Below are 18,339 nucleotides of genomic sequence, written 5' to 3' on the forward strand. Positions count from 1 at the left end.
GAAGTGAGGTTTTTACTCACGAAAGCTTATGCCCAAATAAATCTGTTAGTCTTTAAGGTGCCACTAGACTCTTTGTTGTTTTTGTAGATACAGACTAACACGGCTACCCCCTGATACTGTGTAAATATAATATGTCTTGAGGTTTTGAGATAAAAGGCACTACATAATTAAACATTTTGTTATTTAGACCATTTTTTTCTTTTTAATCTAGTGTGGTATAATCTTTTAGGCAGGTTATGCAAATTAGATTAAAATAATATATCCAGGATAGTCAAAATTGCCTAAAGTTAGTTTTTACCACCATAGAAGACTGCACTTTCAATCATGAGTAAATCCCTTCTGTAGTCTGATCACCTCCTCTCTAGTTCCTGGGTGTTAAATCACAGATGCTTTGAGACCTACCGTAAAAATGCTATTTTATTTGGCATGAAGCAGTAGTTGTAGTCTGATGGCAAATTAGCTCTGAAATGAAAAAGGGGACAAGTATGTCCACACAGGCAAGGTGTCAGGATGGTGAACAGCTGGAGTTTATGCAAGGTATTATTCATATCAGTACAGTTATTTCCTTACTATATTCCTAATCAGCTCCAACCTGAAGGCACAGAAGGCTCATGTCATATTTCAGACTCTCACTTCCCAACTATCCCTGTGTGTGAGACTCACTAAATGCAATTCTTTTCATTTTTATCTTGAGTGCTCTAATGCTGCATTCTTTACTCAAATTAAACTTCTAGTTAGAACTGCCGCCTCCGACCTTAACTTTGTCAGCACAGAATAATTACTCTTGGTGGTAAAAATAACTCATTTTACAGTATATTTTTATTATATAAATAGATATGAGAAAAAGGGAGAAATACAGGAAACAGTTGTGCATTCAGATAACATGACGGACCAGTACAAACAAAAATACAGTACAGATAGATATAATCAGAAGACTGGATTCTTCGTATACTATTTGACAATCAGCATAGTTTGTTGTGGACCAATATGGTCTCAAGAAATAACTTTAAACAGCCTCAAGGCTACTTAAAATATTACTAGCTGTGAATACTGCCAAAGGAATATTCAGGCAGGGAGGAATCACTGGCCGCAGCTCTTGGGCCGAGGGATGAAAAAGCAAGAATGAAGAGCTGGCTATACAAGTTGTGTACATTTGAAAGAGTCCCCAATGCAAAGAAAATTCTCAGCTAGCCACTTCAGCTGCCTTTAGTCTGTTTTTATGCTGCCAGACAATCTAGTCAAGCCAACGATCCAACCCTGGGAGGCTGAATTAATTGATAGGTCCAGTAACAGAAACCAAAGCCAGCAGATCGAGGAACGTGATCGTTCCCCTTTATTCGACATTGGTGAGGCCTCATCTGGAATACTGTGTCCAGTTTTGGGCCCCACACTACAAGAAGGATGTGGAAAAATTGGAAAGAGTCCAGCGGAGGGCAACAAAAATGATTAGGGGTCTGGAGCACATGACTTATGAGGAGAGGCTGAGAGAACTGGGATTGTTTAGTCTCCAGAAGAGAAGAATGAGGGGGGATTTGATAGCAGCCTTCAACTACCTGAAGGGGGGTTCCAAAGAGGATGGAGCTCGGCTGTTCTCAGTGGTGGCAGATGACAGAACAAGGAGCAATGGTCTCAAGTTGCAGTGGGGGAGGTCCAGGTTGGATATCAGGAAAAACTATTTCACTAGGAGGGTGGTGAAACACTGGAATGCGTTACCTAGGGAGGTGGTGGAGTCTCCTTCCTTGGAGGTTTTTAAGGCCCGGCTTGACAAAGCCCTGGCTGGGATGATTTAGCTGGGAATTGGTCCTGCTTTGAGCAGGGGGTTGGACTAGATGACCTCTTGAGGTCTCTTCCAACTCTGATATTCTATGATTCTATGATTCTAAAGTCTTGTTTACTTTAGTTAATTTTCATGTTCTGTAGGGCAATGTCTTCTAGTAATTAGTCATTTCTGCTCCTGCATGCCTCAGCGTCTCCTCTCCACACCTCCTCAACTCCTGCTCTTGTCCCTTCTCCTGCTGCTATCCCCATGGATTCTTGTGTCACTTCCCTGGGCTCCCGCTACTTAGTCTGCCATGTTTTCCTTTCTCCGTGGTTCCTGACTTAACCCCAGTTTGCTCCTATCCTCCCCTTTCCCTCTACTCCTTCCTATATTCCCCCCCGACAAACCCACACAGTCATTTGTCCCCTTGTCTTCCTGCCCCTATCCCTACTCCAACCTTCTGGCTCCTGCTAACTCCCCTGTACCCTGAACTCTTGTTCCTATCCCCCAACACATGCCCTGCATCTCTCCCACCCCATTCCTCAGCACTCTGCATTCAAGACAGGCTGCCTCATCCTTCTTTCCATGTTATCTTGTCCTCATCAGGGAGAGCACTGAGAGAACAGGAGAAACCATTCTCCTTATTCTCAGTACCTGGCAACACAGAAGCCCCCAGAAGGCAGGAGGAGTAATGGCAGGGAAAGTTCTGCTTGGCAACTGCAACCCTGAGATGGAGCAAACTGTCGCCCTGTGGGGATGGAGCATGCTCAGTGTACACTCTTCGGAGAATTTAGCTGTCAAGTCTCTACTGAACACATCTGAACTACCATTTTGAAAAAAGCAATTAACTTGCCCAAATTATGACAGATTTTTATGGGTATGGCAAAAGGCACATCCCTGACATCAGTCCCACCATTACCACCCACCATCTCTGAATTTGAAGTTTGTGCTGCAAAGCGTGGAAACACCAGAGCTTGTCAACAACACAGTTGTACAAAGTTCTTTAATATGGACAAAACAATGTTGTTTTTTGTAACCTTGTTCTCAGAATTGAATAAACTGTTTTAGCTGACACTTAATAAGAACATTCAGCCTGAAGCAGACACCTTTCATGGAAAATATCAGCTCAAACAGTTAAAGTTTGATAAAGTTATAAGCCATTAGTGCTTCTTTGCAATGTTAGAAAAATTATATAATCTCAGCATATACAAACACACACACACACCTCAGCATGTCACTCAGCAAATAAATATCAGAGGCTATTTTCACCAAACAGAAATCTGAGAAAAGTATCAGTACAGGGAGCAGATACTGGGTGAATATATGTGTGTGTACATGTTCATTATGTTATGCCTTCTCTTCCCTATTATTTATTAATAAGAATGTTTTATGAAACAATATCTTTGTTACTCTGAAGTGAATCTGCTCTTGCTGTTTGTAAGTGCTATCAAAATCATCTCCATAGCAACTAATGGTGATGCCACGGAAGAGTGTTCTTAAAAAGAGGAATACAAAAGGGAGCATGTGAACCTCTTAGAAAGTGGAGTTCTCTATTCATGCAGACATACCCAGCAGCTAAATGTGAGCGAAGATTAATATCTAAAATAATAGTAAACCTGGGCACAGAGTGTGAAGAACTAATTAATATTCAGTTACTAAATAAATGATGACTGGAGGTGCAAAATGCCTGCTACATTGTTTTTTTTAACTTCTCTTTACACCTAATGTGCTCTAGAATTAATGCTTACATTTGTATAGTGCTTTTTATTTTTAAAGGACCTAGACAAGTATTGGGCCCAATTACTGTGTCTGGTAAGCCCCCTTTGTATTTCTGCTGCAAAGAGGTCATTGAGCTGGCTTCACCAGTGAGCCAGAGGATCTCACCAACTTTTTCCCATCTACAAAGTATAAAATGTTGATATGATAAAATCATTTCTATTAATGTGAAAGTGGAAGCTGAATTGAATATATATTTAAAAAATGAAATTAAAGTCACCTGATACCAAAGAGTCTGTTTTGCCCAATAACTCTCCTTGGAACAGATTGTGAACACCTTACTCATGATGGTGAGTGTTGCCATCAATGGGACTGCAAAAATGGCTCATCAGCATGAAGAAGGGATTCCGTCTAGCCCAAGATGATCCATGTGAGTTAGGCACACTTTCATCACCCAGTCTTGGAAGCTGTTGCTGAGTAGGTATGGTTATGTTCTGAGCACCTTCAACTCCCATTGACTGCAGTGGAAGCTCAGGCCATTCACATATTGGATGATTGGCCCCAAGAAGAGATTACTTACTAGTGTTTACCAGCTACATTTTAAGTAAAATAAAAGGTAGTGAGCACTTCAAAAAAGGAGCAGTGTTTAGCTGGAGAGCATGGAGTTTTTAGAGAAAATAGACTTTCTGGAGAGAGATGAAGATAATTCCACTAACTGATGATTGTGAAGTATTCCACTTTAACTTGATCTTTTCAAGTTAATGAACCATGCTGGTTTCCCTTGGAGAAATTTATGGCTCTTACTTAATAGGTACATCATTATTAACTTGGCAAACAGGAGTCACCCCTCCTGACAGCAGAGCTGCTGGATTACATAGCATGTGGATATGAGCCAAAGACCTTCCTGATAGTTAGTTTTGCTGCAAAGCTGTTTCTTTGGACTTTGTGGTTATAAATAAATAAATGGATAGATAAAATGACCTTTTTTGAGTGGAGAGTCAGGAGACTGGTACAACTTTCCCTTCTTGTGACAATTCTTTCCCAGAGAATTTGTTTTTAATTGTGGTCCCAGGCAAATACTACAATTAAATCATTATTAGTCTCATACAGCACATATGAAGTCATCACAAAGTTCAATAAAGGCCACCGCAGACTAAAGTGATAATAAAAGAACAAGATTATGATAATCACTAAGCGAGTGTCTGAGTGCATTATAGTTATACTGAAGTGAAACATCTTATCAACAAAACAACTTCCATGAGATGAAAAGTTAGTTAATAAGGATGGTGTCTTAGTCCAACTCAGAGTACAAGACTCCAGACATTTTTATCTCATATTTGAAGCATCCTTTAGAGGTTTTGTCATGCTTTGTGGGGGACAGCATACTACCCTGAACTAATAACTTTTTTGGGACAGGTGCATAGCATTTTTGTTAAAAAAAAATGTACACACACATTGGTCAGTCCATTGACCTGCTTATCCATTATTTAACAGAAAGTACAATTAGATACATAGGGACAGGTTTGGAGTGTTGCACACCTATGCACAGGTGAAAAAGTAATGGAAAGGGCAGGGACTACAAGGGACCTCAATCCTGCATTGAGGAGTGCTGCTCAGCTGCCAGATAACTTTTGCCTAGCAGAAGGAAAATGGCCTAAGGAATAGATATAGCTCAGAGTCTTGTTAGCAGGATGAGGCTCACTCTTTGGAAAACTGTGCACATTTACATGTTCATTTTGTCATGCCTCTTGCTGAATAGATTCATTGACTTAGGGTATGTCTACACTATGAGAGTAGTTCGATTGTACTTAAATTGAATATGTGGAATCGATATTACAAAGTCGAACGTGTGTATCCACACTAAGGACAGTAATTCGACTTTGTGAGTCCACACTAACGGGGCAAGCGTCGACATTGGAAGCGGTGCACTGTGGGCAGCTATCCCACAGTTCCCGCAGTGCCCGCTGCCCATTGGAATTCTGGGTCGAGCCCCCAATGCCTGCTGGGGAAAAAAATGTGTCGAGGTGGTTTTGGGTAACTGTCGTCATCCAACCGTCACTCCCGCCCTACTCCCTGAAAGCGCCGGCAGGCAATCAGTTTGCGCACTTTTCTGGTGAATGACACCGCGGATGCCACAGCACTGCGAGCCTGGAGCCTGCTGCGACCATCGCTGCAGTTATGGCCGTTGTCAACACCTCACACCTTATCATCCACCTTTTCCAGAGGCAGATGCTGAGAAATTGGGCGACGAGGCTATGGCAGCACAGTGAGGACATGAAGTCTGAGAGTGGCACAGACCTCTCACAAAGCACGGGACCCCGCGCCATGAACATCATGGTGGCAATGGGTCATGTTGATGCTGTGGAACGGCGATTCTGGGCCTGGGAAACAAGCACGGACTGGTGGGATCGCATAGTGCTGCAGGTCTGGGATGAATCACAGTGGCTGCGAAACTTTCGTATGCGGAAGGGAACTTTCCTGGAACTTTGTGAGTTGCTGTCCCCTACCCTGAAGCGCAAGGACACCTGGATGCGAGCAGCCCTGACTGTCCAGAAGCGAGTGGCCATAGCCCTCTGGAAGCTTGCAACGCCAGACAGCTACCGGTCAGTCGCGAACCACTTTGGTGTCGGCAAATCTATCATGGGGGTTGCTGTGATGCAAGTAGCCAACGCAACCGTTGAGCTACTGCTGTCAAAGGTAGTGACCCTTGGAAACGTGCAGGTCATCATAGATGGCTTTGCCGCGATGGGATTCCCAAACTGTGGTGGGGCTAAGGATGGAACTCACATCCCTAACTTGGGACTGGACCACCAGGCCAGCCAGTAAATTAACCGAAAGGGCTACTTTTCAATGGTGCTGCAAGCACTGGTGGACCATAGGGAACGTTTTACAAACATCAACGTCGGATGGCCAGGCAAGGTTCATGACGCTCGTGTTTTCAGGAACTCTGGTCTGTTTAGACAGCTGCAGGAAGGTATTTACTTCCCAGATCAGAAAATAACTGTTGGGGATGTGGAGATGCCTATAGTGATCCTCGGGGACCCAGCCTACCCACTAATGCCCTGGCTCATGAAGCCGTATACAGGCCTGGACACTGAAAAAGAACTCTTCAACTACCGTCTGAGCAAGTGTAGAATGGTGGTGGAGTGTGCTTTTGGATGTCTCAAGGGGAGATGGAGAAGCTTACTGACTCGCTCTGATCTCAGCGAAACCAATGTCCCCATTGTTATTGCAGTTTGCTGTGTGCTCCACAATCTCTGTGAGAGCAAGGGGGAGATCTTTATGGCGGGGTGGGAGGTTGAGGCGAATAGCCTGGCTGCTGATTACGCCCAGCCAGACAGCCGTGCGATTAGAAGAGCCCAGCGGGACACGCTGTGCATCCGGGAGGCTTTGAAAGCTAGGTTCCTCGGTGATCAGGGTAACCTGTGACTATTAAGTTTGTTTAAAGAGAAGCTGAACCTGCCCCCATTTCTTTACCCACTTACTGTTGACTATCCTCTCCAGCTACATACCCCGTTCACCCCGTTCCCCCCCCCTTCCAACACACGTTTAAAAATAAAATAAATGGAACTTTGTTAATGAACACCATTTTCTTTATTACGGATTTCGCGGTAAAGTGTTGAAACTGGGACGCAGACTGTGGTGGGGAGCGGGCATAATGATGGAAAGAACGCTTCTAAACTCGAGGAATGACAGGCTCCTGCTCCGAGAGTGGTCCGCAGTAGTGGACTGGTTATTTCAATGGAGCCTGCCACCCCTTCTTTTCGGGACTCTGTGTGTGGGGGTTATGTGACTTTGTGGCGGGGGAGGACGATTACAGATCCCCTGCTGCGTGGCTCTGTGATCCAGGATAAGGACCGCTGCATAAGATCTCTAACCGCCCTTCCCCGCCACAAAGTCGCATGGCCCCCCCCCACACCGAACATGAAAACCACCTCCCAGACTGACCAGGGTGCCTAGTGACTGCAATGTGTGTGTGACCTTCTGCTGAACCTGCCCCCGTGTCTGTACCCTGGTAAAGGTAACTGTCCTCTCCAATTACGAATCCCCTTCCCCCCCCCCTTCAAACACACTCTCCCCTAAAAGAACATGATGGAAACAGTAATTAACAGAAACGTATCTTTTATTAGCAACTACACAATTAGGAGATGAAACTGGGACGGGGGCTTGGGTGAGGCAGGAAGGAAAGGACTTATCAAATTTTTGGGAATGACAGCCTTCTGGTACTTGAGCAGTCTGCAGGGGTGGAGTGACAGTTTTCATGGCCCCTGCCGCCCCTCCTTCTTGGGACTTTGGGTGAGGGGGGTATGGGAGTTTGTGGCGGGGGAGGGCGGTTAGAGAGAGACTGCAGCGGGGCTCTGTCCTCCTGCCTCCAGCCCTGCAGAACATCCACACCAGAGCGTGTCCGTTTGCTCCCTCATTAGTCCAAGCAGCGTTTGAGTCGCCTGCTGGTCTTCCTGCCGCCACCTCTCCTCCCGTTCGCTGTGTGCTCGCTGGTATTGCGACATGTTCTCCCTCCACTGGGTCTGCTGGGCCGCATCGGCTCGGGAGCAGCCCATAAGTTCGAGAACATGTCGTCCCATGTCCTTTTCTTTCTCCGCCTAATCTGCGCCAGCCTCTGGGAGGGGGATGCTAGGGTAGGTCGGGAGACAGTCGCAGCTGTGGGATGGGAAAAAGGGAGTGAATTCCTCACAAAGATAATTTTTTGTGAACAATGAACATAGTCTTTCTCTGTGAACAAGACCATGCACAGCACCTATCACATGCGCACTCAGGACAAGGTCGAATTTTCGGCCTTCGCATTCAGTGCCTGGGATCTTGCAGTGGAGATCAGACAAGCGGGGCAGGACAGCAGAATTCGGGTAGCAGGCTGACATGGTAAGCCGTAGACTTTTGGCTGCTTAAAACTTAAATTATAGTAGTGCCCTCCTTTCACGTTCAAAGCAATGCTCCTATCGTTGGCCAGTTCCTGCTGCCGGCAATCCGGCCAGTATGAACTCTGCCCCTGTCCCACCCCCCTCGCGGCTGTCTCTGGGAAAGATCCCTGTATGCTGCCCCTCTCCTGCCTCCACCGCGTGGCTGTAAACTGCCGGTGACAGTTCTGTAAAGGAACAGGTAAGCAGTCCCAATAGTAACATTCCCCTAATTCTAAGCAGGTCACCATGAGCGACATCACTCTGCTGAGGATTTCTGAGACCGAGAAAGAACGCATGCTGCATGAAAGCCAGCAAAAACCAGGGCTGTATGCTGCCATGCTCTGCAAGGCAATGATCCCAGAGTACTTGATGATAGCCTGGCGCGGAAAAGTTTCCTATCATGGAGGACACAATAAGGCCGCTCTCCCCAGGAACCTCATGCAAAGGCTTTCCAATTACCTCCAGGAGAGCTTCGTGGAGATGTCCCATGAGGATTTCAGCTCTATCCCCGGACATATAGACCTTCTTTTCCAGTAGCTGTACTGGCAAGGACTAAAAAGTAGAGCGCCTAGGGCAAACTAATCATGATAAACCGGACATTGTTAGATTCTTTTGCAGTAGTTGCACTGCCAAGGACTAAAACGTTAAGCGCCTAGGGCAAAGTAATCATGAAAAACCCATTGTTAATATTCCTGTTCTGTTCAAAATAAATGTTTACATGTTTAAAATACTTACTGACTGATCCTTCCCCTGATTCAGGGCCCGGGTTAACACCTGGGGATGGTTGGTAGGGGATCTCTGTGAGGGTGATGAAGAGATCCTGGCTGTCTCGGAAATCAGTGTTGTAAGCGTTGTCGACTGCCTCGTCCTCCTCATCACCTTCCTCATCTTCCCCGTCTGCTAACATCTCTGAGGAAGCGGCCGTCGACAATATCCCATCCTCAGTCCATGGTCAGTGGTGGGGTAGTGGTGGCGGCCGCACCTAGAATGGAATACAGTGCGTCGTAGAAACGGCATGTCTGGGGCTGGGATTCGGAGCATCCGTTTGACTCTTTGGTCTTCTGGTACGCTTTTCTCAGCTCCTTGATTTTCACGCGGCACTGCGTTGCATCCTGGCTGTATCCTCTCTCTGTCATGGCTTTTGAGATGTTCTCGTAGATCTTTGCATTCCGTCTTTTCGATTGCAGCTCTGAAAGCACGGACTCATCGCCCCACACAGCGATCAGATCCAAGACTTCCCGATCAGTCCATGCTGGAGCCCCCTTTCTATTCTAAGATTGCATGGTCACCTCTGCTGGAGAACTCTGCATCGTTGCCAGTGCTGCCGAGCTCGCCACGATGTCCAAACAGGAAATGAGATTCAAACTGCCCAGACAAGAAAAGGGATTCAAATTTTCCCGGGGCTTTTCCTGTGTGGCTGGTCAGAGCATCCGAGCTCGGACTGCTGTCCAGAGCGTCAACAGAGTGGTGCACTGTGGGATCGCTCCCGGAGCTATTAGCATCGATTTCCATCCACACCTACCCTAATTCGACATGGCCATGTCGAATTTAGCGCTACTCCCCTCGTTGGGGAGGAGTACAGAAATTGAATTTAAGAGACCTCTATGTCAAACTAAATAGCTTCGTTGTGGGGACCGGGTGCAGGGTTAATTTGATTTAACGCTGCTAAATTCCACATAACCTCCTAGTGTAGACCAGGCCTTATATGAGTGTGGCCATGAAACCCGGATGTGTTAAATCCAACCTTGTGAAGATAGGCACTATTCTCCTGTCCCTTTTGTTGGTTTTGGGGTGCTTAGTGGGGGGGGGGCGGGGGCTGCCTGGGCTCAGTCCTAGCACTGCTAGGCTTGGTAGTTCATAGCCCTGGCACATCTGTGCTTGTTATGTCAGTTATGAAAGTTTTAAAAAATCCCAATTTTCTGCTCTGAAATGTGTTTTTTCTTAAAATTCTCAACACAGTTGTATCCATCAGGGCCATAACCAGGGTGGGGTGAGCAGGGCAGCCGCCCAGGGTGCAAAGCTGGGGGAGCAGGGGTGGAAAAATGGGATGGGCGAATAAAATGGTAGGAGGTACAGCTTTGCAGCAGGACTGGGACCTCATGGGTCCCATTACCATACCATGCCGTTCTTACTTCTGCACTGCTGTTGGCGGCAGCGCTGCCTCAGAGCTAGATGCCTGGCCAGCAACCACCACTCTCCAGCCACCCAGCTGTGAAGGCAGCACTGCCATGAGAAGCAGCGTAGAAGTAAGGGTGGCATGGTATTGCCACCATCCGCAGCAGTACAAAAGTAAGGGTAGCAGGTATGGTAATGGGACCCGTGGATCCCGGTCCCACTGCAGGGCTCTGCCTCCTACCATTTCTTTTTTCATCCATCCCATTTTTCAGCCTCCCTCCCCTGGCTTTGTGCCCTGGGTGGCTGCCCCATTCACCCTGCCGTGGTTACTGCCCTGGTACAATATGTGGTGTAAACATCTAACACTAATACGCTTTCAAATAAACTTGTTATGACTGAACGTGCAGCGGTATTACTGTCATTGGACAAGAGTTACAGGAGTGTTTTCAATAGTTAATATGTTATTTATTAGTAAGGCTACAAGTTAGTCATGATGATCACAGCAGTCATGGATTCCGTGAATTTACCGGACCGTCGTGACTTCATCTGTCTGCAGCTGAAGCCAGGGCTGAAGCTGTGGCTATGCTCCCCACATACCCCCGAAATGGGGACCACAGCTGGGGCTGTGTGCTCCTGCCCCCTGGTGAGGGCAGCTCCTGCCCTGCGGCTTGCAACGGGGGCCGCAGCCGGGACCGTGGGCTCCTGCACCATGGTGGGGGCCGCAGCCTGGGCCAGGTGCTCCTGCCCCGCGGTGGGGGCTGCAGCCCGGGCTGTACACCTCTGTCACGCAACTCGTATGGTTATTTGTAGTAAAAGTCATGGACAGGTCACGGGCTCCGTGAAATTTTGTTTGTTGCCTGTGACGTGTCCGTGACTTTTACTAAAAATAACTGTGACAAAATCTTAGCCTTATTTATCAGTGTTCTAAATATGATGGTGATAGATTCAATTCCATGTACCTTCTAAGTTGTTAGAAGTATGTGCACATTTTGGGATAATGTTTATTTTTGGTTCTTTTCTACCATCCAAGTATAAAAGTGTTATGATTTGTCCCTCTAACCCAGGGGTGTCCAATCTGGGGATTGGGGGACACTTATGGCCCTTGGGCTCTAACTTCTGGCCTCTGAGGTAGCTGTTAAGAAAATTAGTATTTGATTATTATTGAAAAATGAGATTGTTAAGTGGTGCTCTACAAGTTTTTAAATTGGAATGTTTTCAGTATGGAGAGAAGCATAGGGGTTGTCACCTCGCCAGTAGTCTCCCACTACTTCCCTGCAGTTCCAGGAGCAGTTCTAGTGTGAACTTAGGGCGGTCTTGAGTAGCTGCTGTCCCTTCCCTGGTTCAGCTGTTGTACAACTTGCCTGGTGTCTGACTGTTCCATCAAAGGGAAAGGAGGGAAGTAGTTCAGGCTACTCACATTGCCTGCTTACCTACCCATCAGTGAGAGCCCAGAGACAGCAGGATAGTTCAACTGGCTCTGTGTGAACCTGGCTAAGGATGACATCCCTCCCTCCTTCCCTCAGGCTAGGTCTACACTACCCGCCTGAATCGGTGGGTAGAAATCGATCTCTTGGGGATTGATTTATCGCGTCTCGTTGGGACGCAACAATCGATCCCCGAATCGATGCTCTTACTCCACCAGCGGAGGTGGTAAGCCGCAGAGGTCGATTTTGCCGCTGTCCCTACAGCGGGGTAAGTCGGCTGCGATACATCGAATTCAGCTACGCTATTCGCGTAGCTGAATTTGCGTATCTTAAATCGACCCGCCCCCCCCCCCCGTAGTGAAGACCTGCCCTCAGTCATCTACAGCAACACAGTACAGGAGAAAAAGAGAAACTGAGGACCAACAAACAGATTCTTTCCCTCAGCCCCAGTGCAGGCTAGAATACTATAGCGTGCTGCTCTAACTTGTCTCTGTTGGCTGTGGTCCCTGAAGAATCAGACAGCAGTTGAGGATAGCCAGAGTGCAGAGCATTCCAGCCAATCTCCTTCCCTCACCCCCCCGTACCAGAGGGTAGAGGAAGCCAGCTATGTCAGCTCTACACCCTCTTGGGAGACCCTCCAGGCCAGGGGACATCCCACAAAGGGACTGACTGGTGGGCTTCTCACTTTTTACACTGCCTGAATGGTGCAAAAGCAAAGGAACGGGAAAGTGATTCTGTCCCAAAGTAATAATTGATCTTTTTGTCACATGTTGTGTTCAGTTCTCAGGCTCTAACCATATATTACCATGATAGTTTGGGTAGATAATCAATCTTACAAGTCCTACATAAATATGTCAATTCAGGCGAATGTTATTCCATGAGAAGTTTGAAACATCCTAAATAGTCTAGTATGTGGAAGATCTATGTATAGTTTGTAAATGTGCATGCATGAATGTTGTATTTTGTACATTGTATTTTCACACTGTGCTCTCTTACATGCAGAGAACCAGATCCTATGCTGATGTAAGTCATCATGACTCCATTGTCTTTTAAAGAGCTATGCTGATTTACACCAGTTGAGGATCTGAGCCTCCGAGAATGTATGCAGTTCACAACTGCCATCACATTTCCATGGTATCTGAGTACCTACTCCCTGTGTGGTTGTAGTTCAAATGTCTGTGTTTATGGGCCTGATCTATTGCTATCTGATGTAAATGGAAAGACTCCTTGTGACTTCAGTAGGTTTTGAATCACACACTAAGTCACTCTCTAATATCTGGTGTACAGTGGGTACAGACACTAATGAGACTTCCCTTTAATTCAGCTGGTGGAGGAAGAGCTCTGTATAAGCTCAAAAGCTTGTCTCTCCTACCAACAGAAGTTGGTCCAATATAAGATATGACCACTCGCCTTGAGAGCCAAAAGCATTTATTTTTATCCCTGATGCCATATGTGCTCAGTTTAGGTGGTGACCTTGTTGCCTGTCATTTGTGACAATGAATTTGTTGCACTGTGATCCTTCTGAGTGCTTCTTTTCTTGTTTTCACAAGTGTGTTTGTGTAAACTGTGTGCCAGAATTTTAACCCACAATGTTCCTGTTTTTCAAAGTGCTGTTTAAAAAATACATAGATAAAATTTTTTAATGGTGGATTTCATTGCAAGTTTCTCAATTATAAATCCTGTCAACTTTTTAATGCTATATTTTTCTACAGTCTGATATCAAATGTCTGTCTTGGTAGTCTATGTAATCTGCTCTCCCTGGATCTTAAATTATGGACAAACAATTCTAAAGAGAGCAATTCTGCTATTGGGATGAACAAAAATCTCTTCTGGCTGGCTGTAACAGTGTATACCTTTTAATACTGGATTTAGTAAACTAGCACAAATATGGACTCTTTCCTGGTGGTCTCAGTAGAGAGGCAAGGACAGAATTACTATTTACACTGAAGTATTCTCTCGCTCCATTGGTGGGGTACAGTGGGGTACATTGGTGGGGTTGGAAGAGTAGTTTAAAGAGTCACATCTTACTTTGTGCTTGACCTCTTCTGTGGATAAATAGAAGACATATTTTATAGACGCTTCATTACTAAAAAAGAAAAAATCTATTGTACCCTTTATGAGAAATGGCTTGTTAAGATGTTGAAAGCTATGCTTGTGGTTTTCTGTAAATCCTAGTACAGTATGTTGATAAAATGCACAGCTCTCAACATAACGTCTTGTTTCAAATTCCTTCAGATGTCAGCATTTAGGCCCAAGCCTTCCTTTGCAATTCCTGAACTTTCACCTACTAATGCAGTATGTATAAAGTTAGCAATGCCCAATTATAATGTTAAATTTGAGGCATAGATATTTACAGTAAGAAATATTAATTATGTATGCCAGATTATATAACTTCAGGTTTTCATCAGGACAGTGATCTGTTGGATCGTCGGAAACACTGCTTCGGTGTCCAATCTGAATCTGGAGAGGACCTCTACTTTTCTGTGGAGTTAGAGTGTGACCTAACCCTGTGGGAAAAAGCCTTCCAAACAGCAACTTTTTTAGAAGTTGAACGAATTCAGGTGAGACAGCTGCCATAATGCCTGTGTTTTGGAACGTTAATAAGTGTTTGTCAGGGATGGAAATTAATAAGAAAAAAAGCCAAATGAGATGGAAACATCTAACCTTCTAATGGATTACGCATGTTGTTATTATAGTAACTATACAGTGTCCTAGTTGTTCCTGGTGTTTTGATTATATGTCTATCTACCGTTTCTCTATATTACTCAAATCTAAGTACAAGAAGACACTGTCATCTTTCCTATGGAGTTTGTAATCAAAGGCTCATAGGACATTCTTACCCACATCAAATTTCTGCTTTTAATTACCATGGATACGTAACTCAATAAATAATGACAAAAGGCAATGAGCAAAGTAGGGACAGAAGAAAAACAGGAGAGAGAGTTTTTAAACAGTGGGGAGGTAACACAGCTGTTTGTACAACAATGCTGTCCAGTCAGGTGATATAAAGGACCCAATTCTGACCTCACTTACAAGGATTAAACTCTCATTGTAGTTAATAGGTGTTGCACTAATGTGAGGGCAAAAGTGAACCTAACACTTTTGTTTTGTTTTCTTCATACATTTTTTGTTTGTTGCAATTTCTTTTTAATTATCAGGTGCCAGAGTGGGGAGTATGTGATACCAGAGTAGAGATTAGTAGTGGACTGTTCTATAGCTATGATTCTAGATCAGGCTGGATAATATTTGATGCCCAATCAGCATTTTACTGTGAAATTAAGATGACCAATAGTGCATTATAGTTTGTGTTAAAATATTAAAAAAAAGTTCCAAGTCCTTTCTGATTCACCCATTCCTAGCTGTAATGTTGATATCGCAATCAGAAAAACATCACTCTGGACACATCTGCAAAGATGTTGCCATGATTACTCTTCCAGCTGCACCCATAAAAAAAATCATATTTGCATATCAGTAGAATATTTGGGCATCTAAGTGTTAGATGCCGCCCCTATTTGGTATATGTACATGCTGATGTGTGCTCAAAGACAAGTTTCTATGTATACATCATTTGTGCCCTCATTTGAGCATCTGGCACTTATTGTTTAAACAAAATGTTAAATGTTTATATGTGGTAACACCCTCCTGATCTCAAAACCATCAGAGCTGAGATGAAATAAGGTTAATTTATAAAACTGGTAGAAGTGCTGTCACTTTTCATGCATATAGCTATTTCCGTTAATCTCAGAAATGCCAATTTTTAACTTAAAAATGTTACTTTCTGTTACATTTTAGAGGAATAGTTTGAACTTTCATCACTGTGCTGGAAAATGTAAATGCAGTTTCACTCTTTTAAAAAAATAAAACAAAAACAAATAATCTCCTAATTCAGAAATACTCATGATACCTCTTACTTCTCATATCATTACCTGAGGCACTGTTTGTAACTGCACTACAGGGCATTCCACAAAAGAAAATATAACAAAACATCTATAATAACCATCAGCACTCAAGTTACTTCAATTTTGTCTCTTCTTATATGGGTACCTGCTGTGCCACTTCTGATTTTTGGCTCTACTTCTTAGATTTTATACTTCAAATGTATTCAATATGCTCCAGTGTCCTCAATAATACCTCTTCTAACAGTCTTATTCCCACATTTCCCCACTGTGTTCAGCATATCTTGTCTTTATTGAGCTGAGAATATTTTTTAAGTGCCAAGGGTGCATTTTGCCTATAGCAAATGTGAGAAACTGCATTATCAACAGTAAAATATTTTATCATTTGTGAAATTGACTGAAACCCAAAATTGACAGAATCAGTTTCATCTTTTGTATGTACACTTTTAGTGTTATATGTGAACTTTTTCCTACATCCCAATAAGGGGGGGAGAAGGGGATGGGTAAGATGCCAATTCCATTACCTGAATTACATTTAGTTTGCTCTAATTTTCTTTCAGTAGTTTGTGACTTAATCCTTCCTCCCACAATTTTGTTGCACATTTATCATCAAACACATACAAGATTTTCAGTGTTAGTTGAGAAGTGGCATGATTGGCCTCTACAAAATGCCAATGAGTCTCATCATTTGGTGACAAGGAAAGAGCTATGTTCAAATAAAAATGCGGTCTCATGGATGGGTGATCAGAAAATTATAAATGGGCACTTTCAAATAATAATTATATTTATATTTAAAGTCAAGCCTCTATGCAGTCGCATACACAAGCAAATGGGTAACTGCATTCAGTGTCTTATTTGCATATACAATTCACTTTGAATGCAAACCCAGGTATATGCAGATATTTCTGCACATGAGCCATCCATATTTTTTTACATTTTAATTAAATTTAGGATTTTGTTAATTTTTTCATTTTAAAAATATCCAAATGTAGGCTGGACTCTACTATAGTCACACATATATTGGCACAATTTCTCTACTGGTATAAATGAACATAGCTCCATAGAAGTAAATGGAGCTATGCCAATTTACAACAGCAAGTAATACAGTCCATAGAGTTTTACAAATAGAGTTATTTAAAAATATACCTGATTAAGACCACAATTCAACAAGGTACTTAAGCACTTGCCACACTTCTAGCATGTGAGAAATGCCACTAAAGTCAATGGGACTACTCATGAGCCCCAGATAGGTACCTTGTTGAAATGTGACCTAAGTTCATAGCTTCTGCAGCTTCTAATATACAAGTAAAGAACAAACTTCCTTTAGGAAAAATTAAGGTTTCAGGAAGACAAATAAACAATAAAGTTGATAGCAGTTTTCCATTAACATGTCATGCAATTTATAATACTGTAGAGGTGCCTTTGTAGAGTATGTTATAGTTAATTAGTTTTCTATAGAGCAATAAGGAACATCCATGCATATAATTAGATATTTAAAGAAAAAACAGAAGTCACATAGATAGTTGTGGGGAAAAAATCCTTTTCCCTGTTGTCTTATAGCATTTTTTTAAAGTGTGAGAAAAACCCAAGACATCTGCAGCATTTATAGTAGTGTTCAAATTAACTGAAATCAACTGAATGCGGCTGACAGTCTCTCTTGAAGTCCCTACTAGTTTATGTTGAATGTTTCATTCCTTGCTTTATGGGCTTCCTTTATGTGCTTTCTTACTATCGTTCTTGTTTTTATGATAGCTGTTCACTCCAGAAGATGAGTATTGTGTAGCCTGCCTTGTGATTACATTTTAAAGTTTGCCCCCATGGAAGTTTTGTGCTTGAAAAGTTGAGTTTTAAAGTCTGAATTGATTATTGAACCTATAACCCAAGTGTTTTCAGGTTCTCCAAGCTTCAGAAATAGCTTACAATAAGCTCACAGCACATCACGCCTTCCATAATTTAAACACCTCCTTGGAACTGTAGTGTGAACTGAGGGCGTAGGGTCTGAGGAACATAATGCTTTGGGCTGTCATCTTGTGGAGCTGAGCTCCTGAATTATTCATGGACTCACCTTAAGATTCCATACTGTGGGAATGCACTGGGACTGAGAGAGGAAATATTTTGTGGCTGTTTATGTGGGATACATTTTTTACAAGGTTGCATGTTTTTGTGTAGGAAACCAATAATCAATGTGAAATCATTCCAAGGTTTGTTATAGCTTTTAGTACATCTTTAAGGTTTGTCTTAAAGCTGTAATAACTTCGGCATTCTCCATGCACCTGGGTAGTGTTCTTCATTTTATTCTCTCCAAGTTCATGAAGGAGGAGCTGAATTAAAGACAGCAGAGAAATTCAATATGAGAAGACATCCAGAATAAATAGAGTTAACTAGTTTACCTTTATCCTATAGTGCATATTCCAAACTCACTGTAACAATTCAATAATAATGATTATTATTTGTATTACTACGGTGCCTGTGAGCCCTAGTTATCCTGGATCAGGACCACATTGTGATCGCTG

The 18,339-nt window shown here is 43.5% G+C and overlaps 1 protein-coding gene across 2 annotated transcripts in view; it reads left to right on the forward strand.

Annotated features, from left to right (window-relative positions):
* Positions 1–18,339, forward strand: part of SNTG1 (syntrophin gamma 1) — a 566,961-nt gene that overhangs the window by 496,508 nt on the left and 52,114 nt on the right. For both annotated transcript variants that reach the window (XM_034762903.1, XM_034762905.1), the window contains one exon: positions 14,339–14,491. In XM_034762903.1, coding sequence (XP_034618794.1) covers positions 14,339–14,491 — 153 coding nt within the window. The remainder of the gene's footprint in view (positions 1–14,338; positions 14,492–18,339) is intronic.

Source organism: Trachemys scripta, chromosome 2 (assembly GCF_013100865.1).
Source record: "Trachemys scripta elegans isolate TJP31775 chromosome 2, CAS_Tse_1.0, whole genome shotgun sequence".
Lineage (NCBI taxonomy): Eukaryota > Metazoa > Chordata > Testudines > Emydidae > Trachemys > Trachemys scripta.